The 14992-nt window shown below is 47.0% G+C and overlaps 6 protein-coding genes across 14 annotated transcripts; 1 reads left to right on the top strand and 5 right to left on the bottom strand.

Moving 5' to 3' along the window:
* Positions 1-264: 264 nt before the first annotated feature.
* On the top strand, positions 265-13052 carry brm (brahma). 6 transcript variants are annotated; one of them, NM_001274978.1, is made up of 7 exons: positions 265-331; positions 566-866; positions 935-1011; positions 7885-7908; positions 8038-10975; positions 11049-11840; positions 11901-13052. In NM_001274978.1, the coding sequence occupies exons 2-7, from the start codon at positions 626-628 to the stop codon at positions 12755-12757; spliced, it is 4929 nt and encodes a 1642-aa protein (NP_001261907.1). In that variant the 5' UTR covers positions 265-331; positions 566-625; the 3' UTR covers positions 12758-13052. The 6 variants fall into 5 exon arrangements, with proteins under 6 accessions (NP_001261907.1, NP_730088.1, NP_536745.4 ...); NM_080498.3 differs by lacking the exon at positions 7885-7908 and having other exon boundaries at positions 923-1011; NM_168640.2 differs by lacking the exon at positions 7885-7908 and having other exon boundaries at positions 571-866.
* Positions 1246-3034, bottom strand: CG17027 (uncharacterized protein). Of its 2 annotated transcripts, none has more exons than NM_001274980.1 (2): positions 2181-3034; positions 1246-1949 (listed from the first exon to the last, which is right to left on the bottom strand). In NM_001274980.1, exons 1-2 carry the CDS (start codon positions 2762-2764, stop codon positions 1667-1669), a joined length of 867 nt encoding a protein of 288 aa, NP_001261909.1. In that variant the 5' UTR covers positions 2765-3034; the 3' UTR covers positions 1246-1666. The 2 variants fall into 2 exon arrangements, with proteins under 2 accessions (NP_001261909.1, NP_648823.1); NM_140566.3 differs by having other exon boundaries at positions 2181-2838.
* CG17028 (uncharacterized protein) lies at positions 3130-4610 on the bottom strand. 2 transcript variants are annotated; one of them, NM_140565.2, is made up of 3 exons: positions 4112-4610; positions 3727-3830; positions 3130-3666 (listed from the first exon to the last, which is right to left on the bottom strand). In NM_140565.2, the coding sequence occupies exons 1-3, from the start codon at positions 4589-4591 to the stop codon at positions 3396-3398; spliced, it is 855 nt and encodes a 284-aa protein (NP_648822.1). In that variant the 5' UTR covers positions 4592-4610; the 3' UTR covers positions 3130-3395. The 2 variants fall into 2 exon arrangements, with proteins under 2 accessions (NP_648822.1, NP_001189114.1); NM_001202185.1 differs by having other exon boundaries at positions 3377-3666.
* Positions 4699-6264, bottom strand: CG17029 (uncharacterized protein). 2 transcript variants are annotated; one of them, NM_001274979.1, is made up of 2 exons: positions 5579-6264; positions 4699-5179 (listed from the first exon to the last, which is right to left on the bottom strand). In NM_001274979.1, exons 1-2 carry the CDS (start codon positions 6056-6058, stop codon positions 4805-4807), a joined length of 855 nt encoding a protein of 284 aa, NP_001261908.1. In that variant the 5' UTR covers positions 6059-6264; the 3' UTR covers positions 4699-4804. The 2 variants fall into 2 exon arrangements, with proteins under 2 accessions (NP_001261908.1, NP_648821.1); NM_140564.3 differs by having other exon boundaries at positions 5579-6101.
* Positions 6706-7766, bottom strand: CG17026 (uncharacterized protein). The gene is made up of 2 exons (NM_140563.3): positions 7093-7766; positions 6706-7035 (listed from the first exon to the last, which is right to left on the bottom strand). The coding sequence occupies exons 1-2, from the start codon at positions 7674-7676 to the stop codon at positions 6765-6767; spliced, it is 855 nt and encodes a 284-aa protein (NP_648820.1). The 5' UTR covers positions 7677-7766; the 3' UTR covers positions 6706-6764.
* Positions 13053-13231: 179 nt separating the features above from the next.
* CG10516 (uncharacterized protein) lies at positions 13232-14930 on the bottom strand. The gene is made up of 3 exons (NM_140562.2): positions 14441-14930; positions 13574-14135; positions 13232-13508 (listed from the first exon to the last, which is right to left on the bottom strand). The coding sequence occupies exons 1-3, from the start codon at positions 14762-14764 to the stop codon at positions 13366-13368; spliced, it is 1029 nt and encodes a 342-aa protein (NP_648819.2). The 5' UTR covers positions 14765-14930; the 3' UTR covers positions 13232-13365.
* Positions 14931-14992: the final 62 nt, after the last annotated feature.

Below are 14992 nucleotides of genomic sequence, written 5' to 3'. Positions count from 1 at the left end.
CGTTTTTGCCATTCGCAGGTCACGCGAACATGACGTGTCACAGCGTGCGTTCAGCACGAATATATTTTTGTAAAAAATAACATTTTAATAACTTTAAAAAAACGTTTAATATCATTAATTAAATTTAAATAAATACCATTTTAAGGAGTGCATACAGATTAATTATAAAAATATTCACAGTGACTTGTGCTGAACGCGCCCACCTTTATTGCCGGTTCACAGAGTTGCCACCCTTGCGTGACTTTTGTTATAGAGACGGCCGCCATTAGAGTTTTGCCGTCGCGTCGCGTTGTGAAAAGAGAAGAAAACCTTCTGAAAACAGTGCTAATAGGTAATACTTTCGGTGCCAAATGGAGCAATCCGATTGCGTTCTTCGCGTGCGATTAGCGTGCAGTTGATTTCGGCCGATTTGGCGTATCTTTAGCCGTTATTTTGGGTTTGCACCGGGCTGCGCGAAAAAGTGTGCCAAAAGAGGCACACAAAACGGTAGCTACGATTACATATCGTGGCTATAGCTTCTTTAATGTTGGTAAATACAGTGCATTGACGTGTGTTCCATCTGCAGATTAGGCTGCACCAGTTGCTGGATATCGCTATTGGATAAAGTCAAGAAAGGAGCTGCAATATGGCCTCGCCCTCTCCGGCGAACAGTCCCATGCCACCGCCACAGGCGCCCAGTCCGATGGCCCCGCCCTCGCAGAGTCCCGCCCCCTCGCCGCACAGCCCGTATCCGCACCAGCAGCCGGGTCCACTGCAAGGACCTCCGCCACCCGGACATCCCGGTGCCTACGGACATCCCATGCAGCACGGACCACCCGGCCAGGGTCCACCCGGGCATCATATGCCACCGCACCACCAGGGGATGAGTATGTTCTTAAACAACCCAACACCAATCGCTCCAGTCACACGTAATTATCCGTAGTTTTCTCAAAAGGTCCGCACATGGGAATGCAGATGCCGCCGACGGGACCGAACATGTCCCCCTACCAAACCCACGGAATGCCACCCAATGTAAGTGACCCCCAAGTCTAGCCGTAGGAATCAAAATAGTAAGCCTACTTAGATGTCTCAGTTCTCAAATCAAATCTATGCCATCTGGACAAACAGTAGCTCAGTGCAAACATTGAAAATATTTCCATCGATACTTTCAAAATTTTTATAATCAGTAATTAGCAAGTTTTTAAAATACTTAATACGTTTGTAAAAGATCCTATAAAATCTACATAGTATTCTAAACGGTAGATTAAGGATTTCTTTAAATTTCTTTATTTACTTTACTCTATATACAGATATGGGTACATAAATATCTAAATTCCATGTTAGACTAACATTTTTCTGAGGGATGCTATATGAAAAAGGTATAAACAATACGAAATTCGTGAAACTTTGTGAATAAGTATAGAAATACTAAATTTCCAAGTAGGTAATCTGTATATTAAGTTGTTTGCCAGCTAAATGCTTAAAATTATGGTATCATACGGTGTTGTTTTTCAAAGTCTCAAGATTGACGGGCTTTCCCGCCTTTTTGACGTGTATCGTGGAACAGCTGCCGGCGATTAAAGCTGGAATATATCCGAAAGCTCCCCATTAGCAGAGCTTCGAGCGCCAATTGGCAGTGCAGCTGACCCCAAGCTTTTCAATTAAGATCGTTGTTGCCTTGCCTAAATTACTTCTGCACCGGCTTCCCTCCCACGGACTCCTCCTGGTCTCCCTTACGCAGAAGGTCTTCGATCTCCTTGCGCAACTTCTCTGTGCCGGCGCAGATTAGATCCGGCTTCATTATGTCGAATGGTCCGCCAAAGGGATGTGTTACCACGCCTCCCGCCTCCTTAACCAACAGGGAGCCGGCGGCACAATCCCAGGGATACATGTCCTCAATGTAGAAGGCATCCAGATTGCCAGCGGCCACCATGCACAGCTCATCCACCACACAGGAGTAGGCAACAAGTCTGTGGATTTATGCAATATTTTGTAAGGGGTAATTTCTTTTTAAAAAGCTTTAAAATCTTTTTAATTATCTTCGAGAACAAAAGGCAATTAAAGCTTTTCATTTAGCAGTGACTGGTTAATTGCTTAGTACTCAGATACTTTTGTTTTGTTAATTTCACAGATTTTTACCCACTATATCAACGGGATTTAGTTTTGCGAAATAGATTCAAATTTATAAATGATTTACTTACCGTCTAGCATTCAATCCCACATGGTAGATCCTTTTGATATGCTTGTTGGCCACCGAATGGACATGCAGCAGGGACACTTCGTAGGCCACATTGGCATCCTTAACGCTCTCGCAGCTGCTCACGTGGATTGGTTTGCCATTGCAAAAGGCGCCTTGGCCCAGTTTCGTTGTGAAGAGCTTTTTCTGGACAGGATTGTTGATTACTCCCACTACGATTTGTTTGTTGATTGCCAAACCGATTGAAACGCAAACGTGTGGAATCTGCTTGATAAAGTTCGAAGTTCCATCGATGGGATCTATGATCCAGGTGGGAGCATTCGTCAGCTCTCCGGACACGTTGTTGTTCTTAGCCGTCTCCTCCTCGCCGATGAACTTGTGATCCGGGTATCTGGCCAATATTTTCTCCATGAGAAAGTCCTCAATCTTGTTGTCGTAGTCGGTGACCACGTCGTAGAAATCGCCTTTGATTGAGACGTTTTTACTGGCCATCTCGTAGCCCTCCATGAGGATCTCGCCCGCTTTGATGGCCAGGGGATGGATAAAGTTGTACAACTCCTCGATATCAGCTTGACTTACTCCTGCCATCTTGCTTCTATGCGTATTCCTTTGGGCAAAAAACGATCCGTCGCTGCTCAGCTCGCGATGTCAACTAATCGGAGAGATTGCACCCCACTGGGAGAAGCTCCACGCTCCGGCTGATTTTGTCTAGCTGGCGCTGGCGCTGGAGAAGTGCTTGCGGTTCGGTTACAATTCACTCGTTCTATGATTGTTTGCCTGCCTCGCGTTTTTATGATCGCTGCGACATCGCCCCATAGGGGTGTACTAAAAATTGGCAGCTCACCTGGCTGCGTGCCTCTGTTTTATCTCAATTGGTTTGATGTACACAAATAGACATACTCTTTTTTATCTCCACACAGACAGCCAGTCAAATAGTTGTAAAACCCGTTTTTATCAGCATTTTTCGACGCTCTCAGACTTTATTATTGGATGATTTACACACTCGAGCTGCAAGTCATAATACTCAGAGAAACCTTGCAGATATTATGTTAAAATTGATCGTAACTGTATTATAAAGATCAATCACTTGTCTTATAATCTTTAAACTTTGCTTTTATGCTTATCATTAAACATATTCGTATTGTTTCATACATCCATCATTTCCAATCTATTGAATATAGTTGTTTAGACTTCATGAATATATATTAAGCTTTATGATTTATTTAAAAGTATAGCCGCTAATTTGGTCGGCTCCTTCTATCAATTGGATTACACTTTTGGCCAATTCTTCAGAGCTGGTGCACACACAGTCGGGTTTCATCACATCGAATCTTGCACCGCTTGTGTGATATACCCTGCCACCGGCTTCCCTGAGGATTACCGCACCGCCAGCCAGATCCCAGGGCTTTAGATTCTCCACATGATAGGCGTCACATCTGCCGGCGGCTATATAGCAGAGCGTGAGAGCTGCGCATCCAAAGCTGCGGGTGCTGATAGCGGAATGCAGTGTAGATGATGGGGAATAGATCAGAGTTCTCTGGGTCACTCACCCAGTGGCACTCGAGGCCAGCTTGTAGAGACGCTTCACGTTCTTGTCCCGCCCCTTAGACACCACGATTAGGGAGATCTCATAGCACACCAATGCTTGGTTTATCTGCAAATGTTACCGAAAATGCTTGTGTCACTTACGCTTGCGAACTTCGTAGCAGATAAAGTACTAGAAAAAATATATTGGGTTATATGTGATTTTAAAGTCTTAGAAAGAAACCAACTTTTAAACTGAGTTTCATTTTTTCAAGTGATATTTTAGCTAAATTACTTAAGACCTTTAAAGTATAGTACACATCCAGCTTGTTCTTTATGGCCACTGAGTGAGTCTTATCAGCTTCAAATCTCTAAGATAAGCCATTATTTCATCACTTTCGCGAAACCTACCTTCTTAGCGTTGGAAACCTCAATGGGTTGTCCATTTAAATAAGCTCCGTGGCCTTGCCAAGCTGAATACAACTCATTTGCAGATGGATTGTACACAATCCCCAGCACCAGCTCTTTGTTTATGGCCAAGCCCACGGAAATACAGCAATGGGGGATCTTTCGAACGTAGTTGTTGGTGCCATCAATGGGATCTATGATCCAAGTGGGGGCATCCGTCAACTCAGGCGGCGTTTTGGCGTTGGCCATAGCTTCTTCGCCTATTATTTTGGATTCCGGAAAGGTCTTTAGCAAACCATCTGTTAGAGTGGCTTCTATTTGCTTGTCGTACACGGTGACCAAGTCATAGAACGCTGACTTGACTTCGTAATCGGTTTTCGGTTTCTGGAAACCCTCCAAAAAGAGCGGACCGCACTTCCTGACCAGTTCCAGGGATACCTGGTAATATACTTCAAGTTTTTCCTCGCCGATTCGGTAACTCATGGCTCGTCTATCGACTGATCAGAGTAGAAACTAATACTTAATTTAGAAACACAGCTGACATTATGGTAAAGCTTTCTTCGCAAGCTCCTGAAAGTTCTGCGATACTTATATGTACTTAGGTCGTTTTATTGTACTGGAATATCTGCGCGATTAGAATAGTTTACAAGTGATAAATGTGGATACTGTCTTTGCATACTGAGCCTTTAACTGTCTTTACTTAAATGTGTACTCTGTAATCTGACCGGCCTCTTCGATAAGACTAATCACATTCTTGGCCAACTCCGGCGTGGCGGCGCACACGCAATCCGGTTTCATCACATCGAATTTGGATCCGCTGGTATGGCACACAGTGCCGCCAGCTTCGGTCAGAATGATGGCTCCGGCAGCAATGTCCCACGGTTTCAGATCCTCCACATGATAGGCATCGCACTGGCCCGTGGCCACGTAGCACAGGGTCAGGGCGGCACTTCCGAAACACCTGGTTCCCGTGGCATTCGAGGCCATCTTGTACAGTCGCTTCACATTCTTGTCCCTCACTCCGGCGGCGTGGATCAGGGAGATCTCGTAGGCAATCACTGCTTGCTTGATCTGGAAAGGGGTACATTAGTTGTGAGAGTAATTGTATATGCGCTTAATTTTGGAGAGCTATTTTTGTTTGGTGGTATACGAATGAATGATATCGGTGCACCGAAAAAAATGTTAGCAGATTGTATTTTTCCATTCCAAAAAGTTGTTATAACAATTGTATGGGAATTTTGTTATAAAGCGGTTATAATAAATTATTTTATCACATTTATCAAATTTCTCAAACATTCCTATCGAAATGCAAATTTAAGTTTAGCCAACCTTTTTTTTTTTTTTTTGCTGTGCACCGATAAACCTGTTTGCAGGAATAATGTCATGCACGGTTATTTGTCAAATTTCGTTTATCTGGTTTGTCGCTATACATAGTATTGTTGCTCCCGGGTTATATAAGCACACTCTTACCGTCGTCACTTTGGATGTGTGGATGGGTTCGCCATTCAGATAGGCTCCGTGTCCCTTGTAGGCGGAGAATAGTTCATTCGCCGGTGGATTGTAGATAATGCCCACGACCAGCTCCTTGTTGATGGCCAGGCCCACGGAGATGCAGCAGTGCGGGATGCGGTGAATGAAGTTTGTGGTGCCGTCGATGGGATCTATGATCCACGTGGGTGCATCAGTCAGCTCCGCCTGGCGCTGTGAAACTGCCGACTCCTCCTCGCCAATGATCAGGGATTCGGGAAAGGCGGCCACCAATCCCTCGGTCAAAATATCCTCGATTTGCTTATCGTACACGGTCACCAGGTCGTAGAAGTCCGCCTTGACCTTGTATTCCGTCTTTGCCTTCTGATAGCCCTCCTGCATCAGAGGCCCGCACTTGAGGACCAGTTTCAGGGCCACATCGTAGTACTCCTTGAGCTTGGACTCGCTGACCGCGGAACTCATTGCTATTTCTGTTGGTTTCCGACTGAGCAGCAGAACTATATAGACGCGAGTCAGCTGTGGAATGTTGGCGACGCCAGAGGAAAGCTTTCTGCCGAAGCTTTCATTGATGCAATAGAACTTTGGACATTTAGGAGAGCGCGATAGAGTTGCTTACGAACCGTTGTTCCAAGTTTATGGATGTGATATTACTACACTAGTCAGCCAAGAATCAGAAAATACTATTATTGTTAACATTTAAAAATCCATGAATGCATAGGAAATTCTTTTTACTATTTAAGATAATTTTATTATTTTAATAAAATTGAGTATAAATTGGTATAGAATTTAAAGAAAACCATTTTTATCTTCATAGCCTGTAGTATATTTTCTGATATACGAATTTAATACTACATAACTGCAATAGGATATAGGATATATCCCAATCTATCTTCTACTATTACCTATCATACATAGGATATATTTTCATAATACATTGCGTATTTTAAAGATGTAAAGGTGTGTTTCCTTGAAGTTGTATGATGGTTATTAGAGACTATCTTGTGTGTTATAAATTCACAATTCGTGAGTGGATGAACTGAGCTGATATGAGCAGTTCATGTGCAGAGGAAAAAGACAAAAGAGACATCGTTTAAATAAGATTCTGTTTTATGTTGATCATTAAACTTTTATTTGTTGACAAAAGCTCTTTGCGTGTGGCTTACAAATCTCACTCTCCTCCCACATGCTTCTCCTGATCAGCCTTCCGAATAAGATGCTCTATCTCAGCTCTCAGTGTCTCCGTTCCGGCGCAGATTAGATCTGGCTTCATGATATCGAAGGGTCCGCCGTAGGGATGCGTGACAACTCCGCCGGCCTCACGGATGAGCAAATAGCCAGCTGCACAATCCCAGGGATACATGTCTTCAATATGAAAGGCATCCAAGTTGCCTGCGGCCACCATGCAAAGGGAATCCACTACAGCGGAATATGCCAGGAGTCTGAAAAGGATTCAAAACTTTAATAGTTGTATAATTAATAGGCTACCACCACCTGACCTTCTGGCATTGGATCCCACATGGTAGATTCTTTTGATGTGCTTGTTCCGGATCTTTGGAGCGTGCAGCAAGCAAACCTCGTATGCCACATTAGCATCGTTGAGATGTTCACAGCTGCTCACCTGAATTGGTTTCCCATTGCAAAAGGCACCCTGGCCCAATTTCGCGGTATATAACTTATTCTGTGCGGGATTGTTAACTACACCCAGCACGATCTGTTTCTTAATGGACAATCCAATTGAAACCGAGACATGTGGAATTTGTTTGATAAAGTTCGAGGTTCCATCGATGGGATCTATGATCCAAGTTGGAGCATCCGTCAGCTCTTTCGTTACATTGTCATTCTTGTGGGTATCCTCTTCCCCAATGAATTTGTGATCCGGGTAGCGCGCCAGTATTTTCTCCACGAGAAACTCCTCTATCTGGTTATCATAGGCAGTGACTACATTATAGAACTCCCCGTCCTTGAGGGCCACCGCCTTGCCAGCATTTTGATAGCCTTCCAACAGGATTTCCCCAGCTCTCACTGCGAGCGGATAGATAAAGTCGTACAGCTCCTCGATCTGGGACTTACTGGCTGCCATCTCAGTTACTTCTCCAATTTGCTTATCTACCTATCTGTGTATCTTGCAATGCTTTTGCGATATATTGCACCTGTTCCGACTTCGTGTCGAGTGAATAAAGCACTGAACAAGTTTTCACAGTTCAGTAACTCGGTTCACTGTGTGGCATTCGCTAACTGAGATTCTGGGCGAGTGGGAGCTTTTATTAATTTATTTGCACTTAAGTCAGCTTTTGTGCAAAATGGAATTTGTAGTACGTTCATTATAATATTTACAAAATTCCATTCCTTCTTTTACAAAATTAAAATAGTTAATTTAATTTAACATTACGTTGAATGTAATTGATGAAGTCGTTATTAATCTAAATTCCCTTCTCTTTCAGGCACCCACACAACCCTGCATAGTGTCACCTGGTGGCCCACCTGGAGGCCCGCCACCTCCGGAGCGCTCGAGCCAGGAGAACCTGCACGCGCTTCAACGCGCCATTGATTCAATGGAGGAAAAGGGCTTGCAAGAGGATCCTCGCTACTCGCAGCTGCTGGCAATGCGAGCAACCTCGAAGCATCAGCACCTTAATGGCAATCAGGTTAACTTGTTGCGCACACAGATCACCGCCTATCGGTTGCTGGCGCGGAACAAGCCCATATCCATGCAGATGCAGCAGGCGTTGCAGGCCGCACAGCAACAGCCACCGCCAGGACCTCCAATTGGGCCACCTGGAGCACCAGGCGGACCGCCACCAGGGAGCCAGCATGCAGGACAACCGCCCGTGCCGCCGCAACAACAGCAACAACCGCCACCTTCAGCAGGAACTCCACCCCAGTGCTCCACGCCGCCCGCAAGCAATCCTTATGGACCGCCAGTTCCTGGCCAGAAAATGCAGGTAGCGCCACCACCGCCACACATGCAACAGGGACAGCCATTGCCACCACAACCGCCACAAGTGGGTGGACCCCCGCCTATACAACAGCAGCAACCACCTCAGCAGCAGCAACAACAGTCGCAGCCCCCGCCACCGGAGCCACATCAGCACCAGTTGCCAAACGGAGGCAAACCCCTGAGTATGGGGCCATCTGGCGGGCAACCACTAATACCTTCATCACCCATGCAGCCACAAGTGAGAGGGACACTGCCAGGAATGCCGCCAGGTAGTCAGGTTCCGCAACCAGGAGGAGGTCCTCAGCGACAGGTACCACCTGCGGGCATGCCGATGCCCAAGCCCAATCGCATTACAACGGTGGCCAAACCCGTCGGTCTGGATCCCATAACATTGCTGCAGGAAAGGGAGAATAGGATAGCAGCCAGGATATCATTGCGCATGCAGGAGTTGCAGCGACTGCCGGCCACGATGTCCGAGGATCTGCGTCTGCAAGCGGCTATCGAGTTGAGGGCCCTAAGGGTCTTGAACTTCCAGCGACAGCTGCGTATGGAGTTTGTTCAGTGCACGAGACGAGATACCACTTTGGAAACAGCGTTAAACATTAAGCTCTACAAGAGGACCAAGAGGCAGGGCCTGCGGGAGGCACGTGCCACCGAGAAGCTAGAGAAGCAACAGAAGCTAGAGGCTGAACGAAAGCGTCGCCAAAAGCATCTGGAGTTCTTGGCTGCTGTGCTTCAGCACGGCAAGGATCTAAGGGAGTTCCACAGAAATAATAAGGCCCAGCTTGCAAGGATGAACAAGGCCGTGATGAATCACCACGCCAATGCCGAGCGTGAACAGAAGAAGGAACAAGAGCGCATCGAAAAGGAACGTATGCGACGTCTGATGGCCGAGGATGAGGAGGGTTACCGCAAGCTGATTGATCAAAAGAAGGACAAGAGATTGGCTTTCCTACTGTCGCAGACAGATGAGTATATTAGCAACCTAACTCAGATGGTGAAACAGCACAAGGACGACCAGATGAAGAAAAAGGAGGAGGAGGGCAAGCGGCTGATACAGTTCAAAAAGGAGCTGCTGATGAGCGGAGAGTACATTGGCATTGATGAGGGCAGCATTGTTGCCGATATGCGGGTACATGTGGTGGAACAGTGCACGGGTAAGAAACTCACCGGCGATGATGCACCCATGCTGAAGCACTTGCACCGCTGGCTGAATATGCATCCTGGCTGGGATTGGATCGACGACGAGGAGGACAGCTGTGGGAGCAACGACGATCATAAACCCAAGGTGGAGGAGCAACCAACGGCAACAGAAGATGCCACCGACAAAGCGCAGGCGACGGGCAACGATGAGGATGCCAAGGATCTAATTACCAAGGCCAAGGTGGAGGACGATGAGTACAGGACGGAGGAACAGACGTACTACAGCATCGCTCATACCATTCATGAAAAGGTTGTGGAGCAGGCCAGCATCATGGTTAATGGTACGCTCAAGGAATACCAGATCAAAGGCTTGGAGTGGTTGGTTTCGCTGTACAATAACAATCTAAATGGTATTTTGGCCGATGAAATGGGTTTGGGTAAAACCATTCAAACCATTTCGCTGGTAACCTACCTTATGGATCGAAAGAAGGTTATGGGTCCTTACTTGATTATTGTACCACTCTCCACCCTGCCCAATTGGGTGCTGGAATTCGAGAAGTGGGCGCCAGCCGTGGGTGTAGTCAGCTACAAGGGCAGTCCGCAGGGAAGGCGATTGCTGCAAAATCAAATGAGAGCAACCAAGTTCAATGTGCTGTTAACCACATATGAGTACGTGATTAAGGACAAGGCGGTGCTGGCCAAGATCCAGTGGAAATACATGATTATCGACGAGGGTCACCGCATGAAGAACCATCACTGCAAACTCACCCAGGTGCTGAACACCCACTACATTGCCCCCTATCGGTTACTTCTCACGGGTACACCTCTGCAAAACAAGCTTCCCGAGTTGTGGGCGCTACTTAATTTCCTGCTGCCCTCGATCTTTAAGTCCTGCTCCACATTTGAACAGTGGTTCAATGCGCCATTTGCCACCACTGGCGAGAAGGTCGAGCTAAACGAGGAGGAGACCATCCTTATCATTCGTCGTCTGCACAAGGTTCTTCGTCCTTTCCTGTTGCGTCGCCTCAAAAAGGAGGTAGAGCACCAGCTGCCCGACAAGGTCGAGTACATCATCAAGTGCGACATGTCCGCGCTGCAACGCGTTCTCTACAAGCACATGCAGAGCAAGGGTGTCCTGCTCACCGATGGTTCCGAGAAGGGCAAGCACGGCAAGGGAGGCGCTAAGGCGCTGATGAACACGATCGTACAGCTGCGCAAGCTGTGCAACCATCCGTTTATGTTCCAGCACATAGAAGAGAAGTACTGCGATCACACTGGCGGCCACGGAGTTGTATCCGGTAAGTTTATCTTGTTAATTTTTTGGTATATTTATATTTACATTGGTATAATCTAATCTTTTTCAAATTAAAGGACCGGATCTGTATCGTGTCTCTGGCAAATTCGAGCTGCTTGATCGCATCCTGCCCAAGCTGAAGGCGACCAATCATCGCGTGCTGCTCTTCTGTCAGATGACCCAATGCATGACCATCATCGAAGACTACCTGGGATGGCGCCAATTCGGCTACCTTCGACTCGACGGTACCACGAAGGCCGAGGATCGTGGCGAACTACTGCGAAAATTCAACGCCAAAGGCTCGGATGTATTTGTCTTTTTGCTATCTACCCGAGCTGGTGGTTTGGGTCTTAATCTGCAGACCGCCGATACTGTAGTAATCTTCGACTCCGATTGGAATCCCCATCAGGATCTGCAAGCCCAGGATCGTGCCCATCGTATTGGTCAACGTAACGAGGTGCGCGTCCTGCGACTAATGACAGTCAACTCGGTGGAAGAGCGCATCTTGGCAGCAGCCAGGTACAAGCTGAACATGGACGAGAAGGTCATCCAGGCTGGTATGTTCGATCAGAAGTCAACGGGTAGCGAGCGACAGCAGTTCCTACAAACGATTCTGCACCAGGATGACAACGAAGAGGAGGAGGAAAATGAGGTGCCCGATGACGAAATGATCAACATGATGATCGCCCGCAGCGAGGAGGAGATTGAAATATTTAAGCGCATGGATGCTGAGCGCAAGAAGGAGGATGAGGAGATCCATCCGGGTAGGGAACGTCTGATCGATGAGTCCGAGCTACCCGACTGGTTGACAAAGGATGATGACGAAGTAGAGCGTTTCCACTATCAGTACGACGAGGATACCATTCTAGGTGAGTTACACTGCTCGCTGTTATTTAAACATTTTTCTTACGATAACTATTCCGCCTTAGGTCGAGGCTCCCGGCAGCGAAAGGAAGTAGACTACACCGATAGTTTGACTGAAAAGGAGTGGCTGAAAGCCATCGACGATGGCGCTGAGTTCGACGAGGAAGAGGAGGAAGACGATTCGAAGCGCAAGCGACGAAAGCGTAAGAATCGGAAGGAAGAGTCCGACGATGATTCGTTGATCCTAAAACGGCGACGACGCCAAAATCTGGACAAGCGGTCCAAGAAGCAGATGCACAAGATTATGAGTGCGGTTATCAAGCACAACCAAGATGGACGAACCCTGTCCGAACCGTTCATGAAGTTGCCTTCGCGGCAGAGGTTGCCCGACTACTACGAGATCATTAAGCGGCCAGTTGATATTAAGAAAATCCTGCAGCGCATTGAGGACTGCAAGTATGCCGATCTCAACGAGCTGGAGAAGGACTTTATGCAGCTATGCCAGAATGCACAGATCTACAACGAAGAGGCGTCTCTGATTTACCTGGACTCGATTGCCCTGCAAAAGGTATTCGTTGGGGCCAGGCAGAGGATAACAGCTGCAGCGGATGCAGCCGCAGTGGCAGCCGGAGATAACACGGGTGAAGCGCACGGCAATGGAGGTTCGGATAATTCGGACAACGACGACGACGATGGTGGCGATGACGGCTCCGACGACGAGGAGATTGCAACCACTTCAGCGGCGGCTGTCAAAATGAAGCTGAAACTGAACAAATCTCTGGCTAGTGCGCCCGCTACGCCCACGCAATCATCGTCGAATGTGAGCAGCGGAGCGGCTACCACATCCAAGAAGCAGACGCGTCGCAAGCGCTCCCAAAAGAAGTACACTATTTCAGACGATGACGACGATGACATGGACTAGCTACCGTTGGGAGTGATCTTCAAGCGCGGATCGTCGGATGTCGAAGGCATGGGCAATTGATTATTAATTAGTTTAAGTTTTACTTTCAAGGACGATGCTTACCAAAACCCTAGCCTACGGGTTTTTTTAACCATCTAACCTATCATGCTATCACTTTTATCTATACTAATTTTCTAGTTGTAGGTTCTCGATTAAGTTTCCTATTCAATTATTTTCGCACACACCATTTATTTCTCCCAATTCTATTGATTGTATAATTATGTGCTTTAAAATAAATGCATACCTAACATAAAGTAAATCGAAAAACTTGTCATTAATGGACGGCGGATTGCTCCTTGAGAGATTGTTCAACCTAGACCAGGCTGGAATTAGTAACAAAGATCTTATTTAAATCGGTACCTAAATGAATACATCGCTGCTAGCGTATAAAGGAAATGGTTTTAAATATATCAAAATGGGAAAATTATGATGTTTCGTTTAATTAATAAGTTGTATTTTAGGAAGTCTTACAGTAATTAAAATTAGCTTCAGCATTTCTACTTATTACATTTATAACTAAGCTCCTTCAAATAAATGCATACTTAAACATATTGATATGCTTGGTAAGACTAAAGCAGGTAGTGGAAGTACTCGTCGCACATCTCGTGGACACTAGCGGTGTGCTCCTCGTCGCCGCTATCACTGCTTCGCAACGTGATTTTGTGTGCATTGGCGTACAAGTCGTCCTCATCAACAGCCGCATCGTCGGTTTCTATTAATTGAAATTGCAAAAGTGATGTGGCAGAAATGATAGTGGACGTAACTTCGTGACCTCACCTCGGTACTTTTGTTTGCGCCTCAACCGTTGCTTGGAGCTTGAGAGCACTGCTTCGTCGCCCAGATCCAATTCGTTTTCGCGGGAGTTCCGGGAGTAACGAATTGGCGGTGCCAGGAACCAGTAGGATTGCATGATGCCTTTGAGACCCGGCATTTGACGCAGTTCGGCCAATTTGAGCGGCTGCCTGGACAATGCTTGGAAAGATCGCAGCTGCAGTGTGACTGGTTGCGAAGTGCAGTTGATCAGCCTAATTACGGACTTCGCGGCTGTGGAGCAGACCATGGGATATATTTTGACATCCGGATCCGTCGGGACATTGGTGTAGGCCACTCCCAGCGATCTGCGGTTCAAATAGAACTCCAAGTGCCCACGCGTTCGATCCAAACAGACACCAATCAAGCAGCCCTGCGAGAACTTCTGGCCGTAGGGCAGTAACTCGCCACAGTGCTGAATCCTTCCGGAATACGAAAAGCCCCAGGACTGGGCATTGGTGCCCAGGGCCGAGACAAAGTGAAACTTGAACTGCCCTAGATTAACGCTTTCCGTGCCGATGCCGAACATCTAGGAAAAGTTATAAGAAAAGAAAGGCAATTATAAAGAGAACATTATTTACATTGAACTTTAGCTGGCTTATCATCTAGTTGGGGTGTCTGCTGAGATTTCCTCCTCCCGCTGCGTCTGTTATCTTATCGCCGCGTTGTAATCTGTAATCCATAATACAACGAAGCGAACAATCAAGTCGTCTCCAATGGAAACGAGCACACCAGATGCCTGGTTAGTTGTGTTCTATTTTAAGGCGGCGACTTTGAGTGACATTCATCATGCTGAGCATCCCAACTAGTTGCCAAGCCGGCCTGATAACTAACCACATCCGTGCCGGCCAGAGTCGTGATGACGCGCATCTCCCAAAAGTGCACCATGTTTGTTTTTAGGGCCTGTTCCCCTCTCACAATCGCCGTGCCCTGACTGTAGGTGGGATGGAAGATGATGTCCCGGTCGGTGACCACGGCATCCGATTCATCAGTGGCGTGCCACCGCCAGGCATTCACGTTTCCGGACTCATCCTCGCCGCATTGGCACCTGACCAGGTCGGGTATATGGCCCTTGTGGTTGGTAACCTCAATGGAGTTGGGAAACGGGCAATCACAGAAGCCGGGATTGCAGGCTTCTTGGTACGGGGGCAGCAGCATGCTGGCACTTGTTCCTCTTCACTGGTTTACCTTCGATTGCTTTGTAATGAATTGTGTCAGCCGTGTACAATGATCTCGAGCAGTCGACGGACCACAAATGTTTCCAGTTAAACCAGCTGCAGCCTCATATATAAGCACATTACTCTGATCTGACTGAACAATAAACAAAACGATGCGTTGTAAATAGACGTCGGCATCGCTGCCGACGTCGCCGCCAGTGTGACCGAA

The sequence above is a fragment of the Drosophila melanogaster genome, chromosome 3L, assembly GCF_000001215.4.
Source record: "Drosophila melanogaster chromosome 3L".
Lineage (NCBI taxonomy): Eukaryota > Metazoa > Arthropoda > Insecta > Diptera > Drosophilidae > Drosophila > Drosophila melanogaster.
Note: the sequence above shows the minus strand (reverse complement) of the source record. Positions and strands in the feature narration are given on the sequence as shown.

Coding starts and splice junctions, on each gene's coding strand:
- CG17028 (NM_140565.2), bottom strand. CDS start 4,591: ATGAGTTACCGAATCGGCGAGGAAAAACTTGAAGTATATTACCAGGTA. Junction 3,831..4,111: donor AGGTTTCCAACGCTAAGAAG/GTAGGTTTCGCG, acceptor TAACATTTGCAG/ATAAACCAAGCATTGGTGTG. Junction 3,667..3,726: donor CTGGCCTCGAGTGCCACTGG/GTGAGTGACCCA, acceptor TTCCGCTATCAG/CACCCGCAGCTTTGGATGCG.
- CG17026 (NM_140563.3), bottom strand. CDS start 7,676: ATGGCAGCCAGTAAGTCCCAGATCGAGGAGCTGTACGACTTTATCTAT. Junction 7,036..7,092: donor GTGGGATCCAATGCCAGAAG/GTCAGGTGGTGG, acceptor AATCCTTTTCAG/ACTCCTGGCATATTCCGCTG.
- CG10516 (NM_140562.2), bottom strand. CDS start 14,764: ATGCTGCTGCCCCCGTACCAAGAAGCCTGCAATCCCGGCTTCTGTGAT. Junction 14,136..14,440: donor CTCTGGCCGGCACGGATGTG/GTTAGTTATCAG, acceptor AACTTTTCCTAG/ATGTTCGGCATCGGCACGGA. Junction 13,509..13,573: donor GCGCAAACAAAAGTACCGAG/GTGAGGTCACGA, acceptor TTCAATTAATAG/AAACCGACGATGCGGCTGTT.
- brm (NM_001274978.1), top strand. CDS start 626: ATGGCCTCGCCCTCTCCGGCGAACAGTCCCATGCCACCGCCACAGGCG. Junction 7,909..8,037: donor TGTGCAAAATGGAATTTGTA/GTACGTTCATTA, acceptor CTTCTCTTTCAG/GCACCCACACAACCCTGCAT. Junction 11,841..11,900: donor CGACGAGGATACCATTCTAG/GTGAGTTACACT, acceptor ATTCCGCCTTAG/GTCGAGGCTCCCGGCAGCGA.
- CG17029 (NM_001274979.1), bottom strand. CDS start 6,058: ATGAGTTCCGCGGTCAGCGAGTCCAAGCTCAAGGAGTACTACGATGTG. Junction 5,180..5,578: donor ACACATCCAAAGTGACGACG/GTAAGAGTGTGC, acceptor ACCCCTTTCCAG/ATCAAGCAAGCAGTGATTGC.
- CG17027 (NM_001274980.1), bottom strand. CDS start 2,764: ATGGCAGGAGTAAGTCAAGCTGATATCGAGGAGTTGTACAACTTTATC. Junction 1,950..2,180: donor GTGGGATTGAATGCTAGACG/GTAAGTAAATCA, acceptor ATAAATCCACAG/ACTTGTTGCCTACTCCTGTG.